General features: G+C 41.6%; 1 protein-coding gene across 3 annotated transcripts in view; it reads left to right on the forward strand.

Annotated features, from left to right (window-relative positions):
- nlgn4xa (neuroligin 4 X-linked a) overlaps positions 1 to 14060 on the forward strand; it is a 98353-nt gene that overhangs the window by 74601 nt on the left and 9692 nt on the right. For all 3 annotated transcript variants that reach the window (XM_071464592.1, XM_071464591.1, XM_071464590.1), the window contains 2 exons: positions 7679 to 7864; positions 11485 to 12274. In XM_071464592.1, coding sequence (XP_071320693.1) covers positions 7679 to 7864; positions 11485 to 12274 — 976 coding nt within the window. The remainder of the gene's footprint in view (positions 1 to 7678; positions 7865 to 11484; positions 12275 to 14060) is intronic.

The raw sequence follows: 14060 nt of genomic DNA on the forward strand, positions 1-14060 counted from the left end.
GTGTCGTCTGTGTCACTCATGCTGCTCCGCTGTCATCTGATGCTGCTACTTTTCAAAATTGAACTGTGTACAATAACACGCTGTGGCATTTAGATAACACTGATGGTATTTTCAGGGCTTGGTAAAAATTCATTTTGAATTTCAACTCAGATATTTTGCGCAGATTAAGTCAGTTAAACTGACTGTGCTCATATTTGGCTGTGTAAACACATTTGTGTTGTCAAGTGGAAATCTCTTGTGTCTCCAAAATGCCAGCGTTACAGTGATTTGTTCAATCTTACCACATGGACTTTATCCAGTGGGGTTTGCAGGTTTGGAGGAGTATCATTTCATACTGACCACATCAGGTTTTTACTGAATGATTTCACATATCTGTCTCACAACCGTTGCACAAAAAAAACACAAGTATTGCACATTTTCCAAATGCAGTACATTATGGGAGAACACGTCCATCAACATGACACTAAAATACTTTCATTTTAGTGTATATGTTTATATATATAACATGTAGACATAGTAGATATTACTAATTTGTTTCCCAAGTTATGTTAGGGTGAATATGTCCTTTCAAATGAAGGAAGTTCTACATTAATGTAACCGCCCGGGGTGACAGGAAGGTTTATTAGGGATGGATGATGTGGACAAAGTTCAACACTCTTGGCCTGTGCGTGGTTAGGAGCAGACTTTAGCTTAGGGAATAACTGTGGTTAAACATTATGTCACTGCAGAATTTATCTGTACCAAACCCAGACCATGAGCTGTGTCCAACCTTAACCAAGAGCACGAGTACTGAAGCAAATTATTTTTCAGTCGTTGCGAGCAGATATTGCATATAAGAGTGTTTTCTGTAAAGTAAAGCAATAGACTCTAAATACAGATGGACGTAGCTTGGGTGATGTCACCCACAGGTTTCTGAAGAACGAGACTGAGCTGCTCCGCCATTGCCATATTTGGAGTGCCTGACTCCAAAAATGGGTGGGGCATCTGGGCTAACCCAAAGCTAATTCATTTTGTTGGTTAATAAGCTACTTAACAAGCTAAGCTAAGAAGCTAGGTATGGTGAACACATACAATGACAGCTGCTAATTAGTGCTAATATGTAAAATAAATATTAGAGTATCAATAGCCTCAAAAAAAAAGGAGCAGAGACCTCCTCACATTCTGTTAGTCCGTTAACCAACGAGTCAAAATATCTGTCTGATAATAGCATGAAAAATCCTCCCAAAGGCTACAACACCACAAACTGACAGGTCACATTCAGTGACTCAAATTAGCTGGGGTGAGCAGACAGTTAGCGGCCAGACTGAGCAGCTAGCCAACTGTGGCAGCCCTCATCTGTCACTCAAAGAGGCCACGCCCCCCAATTATGCATTAGTTTTAACCTAAATAAAATGTAAACAGTTGTGATGAAGGAGGAAATCAGCTCTAGAGACCAGAACAGTTTCTGTACCAGGCTGTAAACATGTTTCTTTGTGCTGTAAAGTTGGACATTAACATGGGAGTCTATGGGGACTGACTCACTGATGGAGCCAGACTCTAGTGGTCATTAGAGGAACTGCAGCTTTTGGCACTGCAATATTGGCCAATTGAGTAAACCAAATGAAATAAGTTGTAAACATTTAACTGACATGTTCACAACATACAAAATTATTTTGGGGTTTGATGCATCAGTAATAAATCAATATTTCCACATATTGATGAAAAAAAAAAAAACCTGGCACAATGTTTTCTTATATCCGTCATTTGATTTCGCATGACGTGACATGACATGATAAAGTTTGAGAACCAGTGCCATAATGCACCCAACAGCAAGCTTTGTCAGACCAGATGTCGGAGATCCACAAATCAAGCAACAAAAAACAGAAAACAGAAAACAATATTCTGTTTCCAGTCACTGCTGTACTTAAAACTGTCCAAACCTTGTGGTTGTGTCCACTCTGTGCTTTTCATGACTGACCTACATTAAGCTCCCAGCCCCTGACAAGGCTGCATTAATACAAATAGGGGAGGGGAGGGATTAATGCCCCCCCCCCCCCCCCCCCCCCAGAGCAGTGGGAGTGCTGCTGATGATGAAGTGCTTCCTCTGGGCTCAGTGAGAGATCACAGTGTCACTAACAGCACAGCAAAAACCTTATCTGGAAACAACAATGAGCTTCTCTATCCGTTATTGGCCAAAATATAATAGCTGTTAAATCTTGTGTAAGTTTTACATGTTTTTTTTTGGGGGGGTCTGGATGTAAATGGCACAGACCAAAATCATTACTGTGACCTTCCCATATTAATGTTGTCATCAATTTATATCACACAGTTCTGACGCAGCATCACTATATAACATCTGAAAACTCCTCTGATACAGGAAGTGTACCGGGATCTATTTAGTGTTTCTCTTTAGGAAGACCACGTACAGTCGTACTGACAGTAGCTGAACGACAGGTCGTATATATTTATGAATATGACAGGTCCTATTTTTGGCCATAATTCACAATTTCATTTGTTAATTATGACACAATTTAACACAAATGATGAAGGGATGACATTTTACATCCAAGACGGTCAAAGGTCAACTTCACTGTGACATCATAATGTTCTGCAAAAACACTTCTGGCCTTTATCCAACGCTGGGGCTCAGGAAGCAGGGATTGTAATCATATTTCCTGCAACTTGATTGGTTGGCAGAGGCATACAACCACAAGGTGGTAATTCTAGTTCTCCCAGAAGCTGTCAGTCACATATCATGGGCTTCCTCAGCTGGTGGCGTTTCCTCAGTTAATGTGAAGATGTTTCATTTTGAGATATGTAGAAAATTACACTTACACAGACTCCATGTACCACAGGGAACTGTACTTGTGTCTTTGTTGTAATGCATAGATAATGACACAATATTAATCCAGGGAAAAAAGCTGTTAAGAGTTAATTAATGTCTTTTTGAAAAGGTAAATACTGCTGTGTCAGAGCTAAATGGCTAACTATCTATAAGCAGTTGTTGATTCCTTGGAGAATTTTCTTGGAAGAAAAGAAAAATCTGTCTATATATATATATATATATATATATATATATATATATATATATAATTTCTCTTCATTTCCCAAAGGTAGTCCATGTATTATTATTCTTGCATCAAATTAACCAAGCACTTATCTGCGCCTGTCAAGTGAAACTGTGAAAATTGACACCATTTGTTTGAATTTCACATCAGCAATCCAGTTGAAAGGGTAGACAGCGTTTTCGTCACATAATTCATCCTGCAGAGTATTTTAAATATGTACCATTAGAGTGTTTTTCCATTTGAGTATTGACAGCTCTCCTCCGGCTCTGACAGTCTTTTTAAATCATGACCTTGTCAGCAGAATGAATGGCCGTCAGAGCGCCAGCATGAGCCACTCTGCATCACGACTGCTGCTCTCTTTTCCTCTCTTGTATTTCTCAGGATATAAATAAGGACAGGCAGTTTCTATGACTTCACATTTGTCAAACATCTGTCAAGTTCCACATCTTCTTTTCCAAGAAAATCCCAGTCCGATGTCAGAGGCTATTTAATTTATTAAGGATGTTTGTCAGAGGACGCGTTTGTGTGATAACTGACACAGATACTGAGCTTGTCGTGGATGAAGTGCTGCCATTCATCTCATCACACCTGCACTACAGACCTGAACAGTCTGCTGTGTAACTGAGATTTTTTGTGACTTATCTTATGTCTACATATATAAAACAAGTTCTTTTATTCAGTCAAAGGAAATTCGACTTTAAGTCCACATAGTAAATAAAATAATGATGACAGGACCGCTCTACAGGGTATCTGAGAACAGAGGGGAACTACCTGGCGCCCGGTCTGAAGCACATAACAAAAGCACATTTAGGGCGTGTCCATATGACTTCTGCTACTGTAACGGCGGAGAAAAAGGTTGTACTGTTCAAAAGGGTTGTACTTAATCTCTTAAGTAATCATGGCAGTGTTCCGGGGGTAACATACAATCAACCAATCAGAGCTTGCGCCTTGGCAGATTTGTTTTTGTATTGGTCAAGTGTGTCTCAAAAATTAGATTCCATTTGTGGTGAGTTGATTACATATTGTGCATGTGGTGCACGTCCATACCACAACACAGCTTCTTAAAGGTCCTCTTAATGCACAATTACTTATACTTATGTGCATTACACATATTTTATTTATGTTTTTATTTGGTATTTCTTTTATTTATTTTACTCTACTGTTATTTGTCATTTACATAATGCTAGTTTTTATTGCTGAGTCGACTGGATTCTTGTCCGGCACATTTCATTGTACTGTTGATCTTGTGCAAACCTATGACAAATAGATTTGAACTTGAACTTGAACCTGTGACTGAGCACTGAGCCCAGCCCTGACACATGCAGCAGCAACAGCAGCAGCTCTGTGCACCCTGAGGGGCAAGGACGGCCTGAGTGAATCAGTGCACACAGATGTGTGAAGAAGTAACCGCACAAATCACAGCGTCAGAAATATTGGATGTTATATGATGAGAGGTGTGAATAAATCTTTGCTTTGTTATGAAACTGTGTTCCAGTTCAGGGGATGGATGGGAAACGCTGTGGCGGGTTTACCAGCTAAACTCTCTGCAGAGCCTCATGTTTCATGGACATGGCAGCGATGTACAACACAAACAAAGCTCCGACCTCCGGAGGCTGTACTGTAAGGTTCCACTTGGCTCATCCAAACATCTGTAGCACATTTTCACCACACTCTGCTCCTGCATAACGGCCATGTTGTGCACCTGCCTCTAGGTGCCATCGATTTAAACCAGGTTTTTGTTTCTCGGTCACTTTCGGCTGCCTGAAGAGAGCAATGCGCCAACAATGTGCCTGACCACACCTCATTGCCTGTTTGCAGGTGTCTTCTCATCATGACCTCTGTTCCCGTCATAAAAGCATCTAACGCTTAGTGGTTAGCGGTTTAATATAGCAGCAGGCTCCACTGAGCACAGGTGTTTGGATTGAAGTATGTAGACATGTTTGGCTTTTTACTGGGATCATGGTGCTGGATCCTTTATGCCACACCATCCCCATGGATAAAGACATGTGTTCTTTTTAAAATTCAAACACCTAAATACAATAACTTTATTCAAAGGTGTCTTTGTATTTAGTATCAGGTTCCAACAGCTGCACTGTTGACCTCTTTATGTTTATACACACGAACTCTGGCAGTGTTCTGATATCTGAGCTCACGTCAGCTTCACAGACTGTCGGCGTCAGAGTTGCAGAGACACACACAGGGTGTTCAGACATTGTTCATGGTTGCTCGTAGTGTTAACTATAAACTTGGTTTCCACTAAATCGACCTACATTTCGGGTCGTAGGTGGAGCAACGACACCTCTGGCTCACTCGATCCACAGGTTTATTTTATCTCATCAACGTTAGCATGTTTCTTATTATTCGACATTTACGGCTCTGGTTCAGGTCTCTTTCGTGTCATATGAGTCTGCTCCTCAGACATGGTCCATAATGTATCTCCAGGCCATGGGCTTAGTTATGTATGCACTCTATTTTTGGGGGCTTAATCTTCACACGTCCCGGGGAGCACCTGGTGGGCACGCTCCTCTCCTCGGCTCCTTTGTGGCTCGGTTTGAGAGGAGATGGGTACACATGGTGAAACAGAGGAGAGATGAGAGAGACTGAGGGGGTGAGGGGAGGGGGGCAGGAAAGGTGGAGTGAAGAGAGGAGAGCAAAGCCAGGGCCTGTGGTCATCCTACAGGGTGTATGAGGCTGCCAGAGGCCTTGTAATCCTCCCCCACCCCTGCCCTCCATCCCCTCTCTATCATCCCCTCCACCTCACCATGACAAACCGGATCTGCTCTCTATCAAACAGCCACAGGCTGCCTCTCCCCTTCTTCCTCCTTTTCTTACCCAGTGGTCCTCATCCCATTTGTCACTTACACCGCCTCGGTCTTGGTCAGCTCGCAGGGACAGGCTGCTGCTGCCAAGCTTGGCCGCTGAGCTCCCGGGCCTGGCAAGGAGGAGCCACCAGTTCCCCCAGTGGCAGCATTTAGAAAGCCACTTAATAGGTTTAGGCACATTTGCTAATTTGTCAACAAGTTTTGGATGTGGCGCACACTGCCAGGCTGGTTGGTCTGGCTCTTGACTGGAAGGGATCTCATTTCTGGAGCCATGGGTGAAATCAAATTAAAAGGCCTTGCACACTTGACTATCTGCACTCGAGGCTGCTGAACTCGGTGCTGAACTCTTTACAAATGAGCTGATGTACTGACTAATTATCATGATTGTCCAGAGTTTTAATGGAGTCGGACTGGGAGGATTGTCGGCGTAGGAAGGAGGAGAGTAAATAACCTTCTGTCTTATTCTGGTTTGATGCTGATCAAATGTGCTGTCACATAGGCCTCAGCCACGTCTCGGGTCTTTGAAGAGGCTGAAGCTTTCAGGCTTGTTTGTGCTGAACGTGTCATTTATATCCTAATCTCTGTGAAGGAAATGATTGTCTCACGTTGCCGTTATACTGGCACATGTCGTTTCTGCAACAGATGTGTTTCCACGCGTTTAGTTATGCAAGTCTCGGTGAGCTCATTAAAGCTTGATCATACAGAACAGGAGGACACTGACTGCAGCCACCAGCTTTTCCTCCACTGTGTTTAAAGCTCTGCATGAAGTGGTGTTGGGAAAGATTCTATTGTGAATTGTAGTGACCCCCCACAGCCCCCTTCACTTGCATGTTTTTTGAGGTTCAATTCACAATCAATGGCATCCGGTCACGTCAATACCTGTCAGCCAGTGCTGCCAGTTCAGAAGCTTAGCTCCAGTCTGCACTGGAGGTGTCACGAGATCATCTGCAGGACGGACTGAGACATTTTAATGGGATTTGGTGAAAGCAAGAAAATCTTAAATAATCCCAATCTCATAGTGTAACTGACTTCAACTCTGCAGCTATTCATTAGAAAACAAGATGTATTTTCAAAACCCTTTTATTTTGGCTGCTGTGCAAAGTGTGCAACATGCTATTTAGTATGATGGTACAGAGCAGGACAGACTTGTGTACCTTCCTGTAAATAATCAATTGAAATAAATTCAAGTTAAATATTGTTTACAGCCAGGGTTTCATGACCACCAAAGTATGAAAGTATGACGGAAAACCATGAGGGACAGTGTGGACCAGAATTATTTATTATCGTATCAGCAAGAATGAAATGAATGTTACTTGGGCCCAGACAAACAGCAAGAAATGGATAGATAGATTTAGTTTTTTCTAAAATCATCACCCACCTGCTCTGAGCTGATGATGTTTATAGCTGCAGAAAAGTGCCGACCAGCGCCTCCTGCAGGTCCAGCCACCCTCACAATTGTACTGTCAGTTTGTAAGTGTATAATGTCTAAAGCAGAAAATGTGCAAATTACATTTAAACTTTAACTTTAATACCTTTGAAGGCTTTCTCCGACGAAGCTGCAGGTATGTTGCGAACAGTGCAAGGACGAGAGAACAAACTGCTGATGTCATATAGTGAAGACCATGAGAGCAGTGACCCCCTCGTTATTTCACTAATTTATCTCACTTAAACAGTGAAGGATGCAGGTTAGGACTCTGGCTTTGATTTAATGCAGAGTTGAAAATATATTTTTTTAACCTGTGAAGTGCAAACAGCTTTCAGATGTAAGGCTGAGATCTGTTTTTTTCTCGTTTGTTTTCATCAATCCAGGTTTTCTAAGCACAGGAGACCAGGCAGCCAAGGGCAACTACGGCCTGCTGGATCAAATTCAGGCTCTCAGGTGGATCAAAGAAAACATCCAGGCCTTCAAAGGAGATCCGAAGAGAGTGACCATTTTTGGCTCGGGCGCTGGAGCATCTTGCGTCAGCCTGCTCACCCTCTCGCATTACTCAGAAGGTACGTGTCCTCGCTCACAGGCACGCATATTCAGAGATATCTTCATTGTTTAGTCATGTCTGTTACCACGGTGCAATACAGTGTGGGCTTCACATCGAGGACATGTTCACAGCGAGCTGTGGGGTGTTGGCCCAGCAACATTTGAACTCGGTTTAGTTGTTTCTTAGTTTTTTTAAAATTTGCATTCACATATTCAGCTAAACATCCAGCACAGTCCTTTTATTACATTTTTAAATTATCCATCATGGACATTATAGTGGACAGGAAGGCATTTCTAGTGGACAAATTGTCATGACATGTAATTTGCACATCCAGACCCATACAGAAATGTAATATATGATATATAGGAGAGATGTTGTCATTTACATCACATATATACAGCTTCTGGATATATGAAATATAGGTTTATAACTGAAATGAAATGCCCATAATAAAAACTGTATATATAGATTCAAAAAAAATTCTTTATCATAATTTTTTACATGGTACAACATGTTTCAACCATATATGTTAATGTTGATAATTGAGCATTTATATATGCAAGCTTTAAATGTTTATATTAGTTTTTCTTATTAATTTTAAACATATTTATGTTGCTATTCTGGAAAAGTGGTCTCAGACTTATAATATATATAATATAATAATAATTATATAATATATAATAATATAATATATTGTATTTTATATATGTCATAAACTTCTATCTTCGTAGTTAAAAAACGTAAATATATGGCAACATCACTCTTGACATAGGGGCATATGTCATATGTTACATGACTGTGAGTCATGATTAAGCTAATCTTGAACTTAAGACGCACTTTCAGATTTATCTTTTCACCCCTGGGGAGGTCCTGACCCTTAGGTTGGGAACCACTGGTCTGACCCTTCATCATCATGAGGCGGAGTTCATATTGCAGCATCGCTGGGTGACCAACTGCTTCCAGTTGTTCTTGTTGTAAATTAACTCCAAGATATTTTTGCCCAGTGTTGCTTCAGTGAGTTTTCTGTTTCGACAAGTGGTGTAATTTACTTAATTTGGTTTAATCACCACAAAAAGCGAGAACAGCGCCTTAGCAGCAAAACAAATGGACTAAATCAGTTCAGTTGTTTTCTCTCGCCACATGCAGAATCAGCATCTAAAATATATGTTCATTCATGGGTTGTGGAAGTGGGAGTCTCTAGCCTTGTTAATGAGGCCAACTGCAGACGGGAAAAAGCTGATCTTGGTTTTGGTCCTGAAGGACCGCAGCCTCCTGCCAGTGGGGAGTGAATCAAAGAGTTTGTGTCCAGGGTGGGAGGGGTCAGCTACTATCTTTCCCCCACGCCTCAGGGTGGCGTTTCTGTAGCTATCTGCATTGGAGGAGGAGGAGAAATGAAGGGCACAGATTCTGGATTATCATTTTGTATTTATATGTATTGTTAATGGAAAACTTAAATAGAACAGCCAAAAGATCATCCTCGTTGTATTTGCTTTCTCTCACGGAGATGCTGGCTTTCACAAATGAATTGTTTTGTGCAACTCAAATTTATACAACAGGCGAGGAAAATCGTCCAACCCATCTGTCAGAAGAAAAAAAAAGAAGGATTTGGAGGATTGAATCTCAAAAAGTGCTGCTGCAGTTCCCAGGCCGCGCCCCCCCCCCCCCCCCCCCCCCCGTGGGTCAAATACAGGCTTTGTGAAAAACACATCTTCCCACAAAATCAACCTTTTCATCTCACTGGTATAAGTCTATTGGGTTTACCATAGTGGGAAACAGAGTGAGGGAGACTTCCTATTTCCCCTTTGGTCTTGTGCTCTAGTTATTAGGTCTGTTTCATTCTTCTTCATCTTGTACTTGGTCGACAGCCACTCTGCATCATGCCAGGTGCTGAAGTACAGTATAACATGTCAGTCACAAAGGTGATGCTCCCTTTAGCATTTGCTCCTGTAACTCGGAGTTCTGTGGTAAAGCTGCTGTGACACGAGTCGTACCATCAGCTCGTGCATCAGTGACTCACATACCAAGGTCAATAAAAGCTCTCACTCACTCTGTCTGTATATTTTTGAAGTTAACATCTGACTTGAGGTTTAACTGATGCTCCACATCTGACAAACAGCGGCAGCAGTAAAACCCTGTACGCGGCTTTACCAGGCCTTGTGGGAAATGTCTTCATTGTGCTCAAAACATACTTTTCAAGTTGGCCTGGTTGAGTCATCACCACTGTGTGTTTGCATGAGTATAAATAGCACTCTCTGAAACAAAAAAAAAAAAAACACATACCTCCAGTGTTCCTAGTGTACTGTGGCCTACTTGCTGATTGGCAGCTCGTGAAGCTGTGCTACCTATTCAAGGATGTGGAAACTGCCTAAGGTTGTTGCTATATAAGCAGCAAATATCTTTTATGTTCCAGTTTGTTCATTAGGGACACAGAGATGTAACGCCTGTAATCTGAGTCATCCTTTTATTGGCCTTGAAACGTCTTATGTTGGCGTGGAAAGACAGAATTGAAGGATTTTGTGTTTGACTGGGCTTCTCTCTGTCACATTTGTACATTGGCCAATTTATCAACATAAGAACACACATATCTTTATGTGGAATTTCTTTAATATATGACATACATGTCCCTATATCAAGAGTGATGTTACCATGTCTCCTTTATATTTGTATCACATATATATACATCATTTGGATATATGGAGATATAAGTTTATAACATATATCAAAGAACATATGTGTTGACAATATATTTAAATTATATATTTTCATATATTTATTAAGACAACATACATGTAAAAAATTATATTATTAACATATGTTTTTCTTATTAAATTCTTATTCATTTAAAAAAATTCTACTGTATAGTATCAACATCTCCTGATAGGCTTTGAGATTGATATATATACATATAAGCATACATACTTAAAAATACATATTTGTATGGGACAGACATACAGTATATGTCAATATGTAAAACTGTTCCAATTTCTACATTATTTACATATTTTTTCATTTTTATATTTTATTATAATATATTGAATATATTTTAAAAACACTAAAGAGGAGCTACACTGTTCAGCCAAGGTTTGGTTTTGTGAGGGAAAAGATGGACCCACACAGGTGAAGTAGCGACGGATGTTGGTGCCAAATTGGAAAGGTTTAAGACATTTGAAAAAGTTAGTGCCCAAGGGGGAGACATTTATGTTTTTGGTTTTATGATTGTCCCCTCTGCCCTTTCATTAACTTGCATAAAGCCAATCTAAGTAATTTAATTTACAACTGTATTTCCACAAAGCAGTAAAGGTACCATTCTCTCAGAGGCATACAGTCATACTGACAAGAGAAGCAGGCTAGACTTTTTAATTTGCTCATCAGCTGTGGTACATGAATAAGCTTAAATGATGATGTGGTCTTTCCTATTAAAAAAAACTGATAAAAACACATCATCAAGTTTGTGTGCTTTGTCTTTGTTTCCCCCGTTAGAGCTCAGTCTGTGTTTTAAAGCAGCACAAAAGGAAGCCCATTTCCATGCTTTTAACCAAATTAAATGTTTGCTGCTTTTCACCCAACTTGAAGCATGAACTCTTTGCTGCCAGTTCTGTATGTCTGCATGTCTTTCACTAATACAAGCTCCAATCTCAGATCTGTTCCAGAAAGCCATCATCCAGAGTGGCACGGCACTGTCCAGCTGGGCAGTCAACTACCAGCCTGCCAAGTACACGCGAGTCCTGGCTGAGAAGGTGGGCTGCAACATGCTGGACACCGTCGACCTGGTGGAGTGTTTGCAGAACAAGAACTACAAGGAGCTGATTGAGCAATACATCACACCCGCAAAGTACCACATTGCATTCGGGCCTGTGATTGATGGAGATGTGATCCCAGATGACCCCCAGATCCTGATGGAGCAAGGGGAGTTCCTCAACTATGACATCATGCTAGGGGTCAATCAAGGGGAGGGGTTTAAGTTTGTTGATGGTATTGTGGACAGCGAGGATGGGGTGTCTGCCAATGATTTTGACTTTGCAGTGTCAGACTTCGTGGACCATCTCTATGGCTACCCGGAGGGCAAGGACACTCTGCGTGAGACCATCAAATTCATGTACACAGACTGGGCGGACAAGGAGAACCCAGAGACCCGACGCAAGACTCTGGTGGCTCTGTTCACTGACCACCAGTGGGTAGCGCCAGCAGTGGCCACCGCTGACCTCCACGCCCAGTACGGCTCACCGACCTACTTCTACGCATTCTACCACCACTGTCAGAGCGACATGAAGCCCAGTTGGGCCGACTCGGCCCACGGTGACGAAGTACCGTACGTGTTTGGGATCCCTATGATTGGCCCCACAGATCTCTTCAACTGCAACTTCTCCAAGAATGACGTGATGCTGAGCGCTGTGGTGATGACCTACTGGACTAACTTTGCGAAAACAGGGTGAGTGCTGCCTTCTTTCTTCATTTCCTTTCTACTGATGATGTACTAGTCAGAGAATCTGTTCTGACAGAGGTACAGAACCCTCAGCATTGTGTTTGCATCCTAAAAATATTGAGATATTATTTATAGGCCATGTCCCCCAGAATTAGTTGAAGCATTTGAGAAGCTTTTAGATAAAGTGAATGAAAACCATAGTCTGTTTCTTACAATTAAATTACATTTAATTAAAATTAAAAACTACCTTTAAAGCCGACAGAGCGTAAGGACTTTATACCCCTAAGAGAGATCTGAGGTGGAAGGTTGAAGGTTCGAAGTTTGAAGGAGGTTTTACACAAAGTCTTAAACAGAGGTATTAATTGCAGCTTTTACACACAGACTCTCATGTGGGGGCTCTTCCACATCTCTCACATCCATGTATACAACAACTTCCATTTGATACTTTAACCAAAATATGATCTCATGTCTCACCTAACTCACGTTGAGGATCTTCCTTGACTTTTGTCCCTGCCACTATGAGGCACATCTTGCTCTCTCTCAAATGTTTGTATCTTCCTACACTCTCTATCACCACAGGCCCTGGTAACCTTGGGTATGAAGGCAACTGTGGATGATAGTGGAGCAGCTGCACATTCATAAGGCAAGAGATAAAGAATGGGCTGATGGTTCCCTCTGACTGACCATGTGTGTACACACTGACGAACTAACTTCTCTCACACCATCAGAACGTTCTGTTGTGATTAGTGGTTCGATGATTAGTGCATGAGCCAAAGAGATCAAAGAGAGGTTAATAAAACAAGTCAAATCCTCCCTTGGTGCTGTGGCAGTGCTGGATTTGATGAGAGGATTTGCTTGCTGTGTATATTTGGATCATGTTTTAGTTTGACACACCTTGAGATTAGGTATCTGGGTGTTTGCCGCCCAGTCATACTGAAAATTCACTTTAGGTTGAATAAATAAAGTCTTGATCAGCTTCATAGGCTGCGGCGTTCAGTCCCCTGCTCCCTGTTTGGCTCCCATCCAGTGGATGCCTGATGAGTGGGGGCCTGGCTGCCTTAAACACACTTTGGGAAGGCTCTTTTCTCTCACTGCTTCCAATAAAGCAGCGACTGAAGGCAAATTCATCACTGGGAGTGTGGCCATTTTTCAACAAGTCTCCTCCACTCTTTGTAGAGTTCCCCACTGTGAATCACGACATATTGATGTTTTGGAAACTCTTTCTGATGTCAGTACAAAAGAACTGGGCGGTTTGGATGTACACACAATATGGTCGAGTGCGGATGTGATTATGTATGGACTAAGAATGGATGTGTTGCCGCTAGCTTTTTGTCTCTCAACATGTGGCAGCTTTCAGGCAGCAAATAGATTTTAGATGTTGATATTAAACTGATGTCAATATTTTGATATAAATGCCAGAATACAAAAGTATACTATACTCAAATGGGAACTCACTAAGGAGTGGGATCGTACGAAGTTTGGAAGCCAAGAAGAAAAGTACTGAACACAGCTGTGGCAAGGATTTTGAAGATACATCAGTCCAATGGGAGTAAGCTGGAATGATGGGGCTGTTGAGGCACTGTTCGTCCGTCTCTCTGTGCAAAGTGTTCAGTTTTTCTGGCTCAAATTAACACTACATCGTACAGCAGCACGGGGGGCTGTTCCTCTTCCAGCAGCAGGGTGAGATTTATTGACAAGACAGGATATCTGTCAAATTTAATGCTTTTTAAATACCACTTCCACAGCAGAGTGAACGCACATGGGTGTTTAAAATCAATCACAAATTAATATG

This window comes from Trachinotus anak, unplaced genomic scaffold (genome assembly GCF_046630095.1).
Source record: "Trachinotus anak isolate AG129_WGS33_773 ecotype Australia unplaced genomic scaffold, CSIRO_AGI_Tana_v1 ptg000026l, whole genome shotgun sequence".
Taxonomy (NCBI): Eukaryota; Metazoa; Chordata; class Actinopteri; order Carangiformes; family Carangidae; genus Trachinotus; species Trachinotus anak.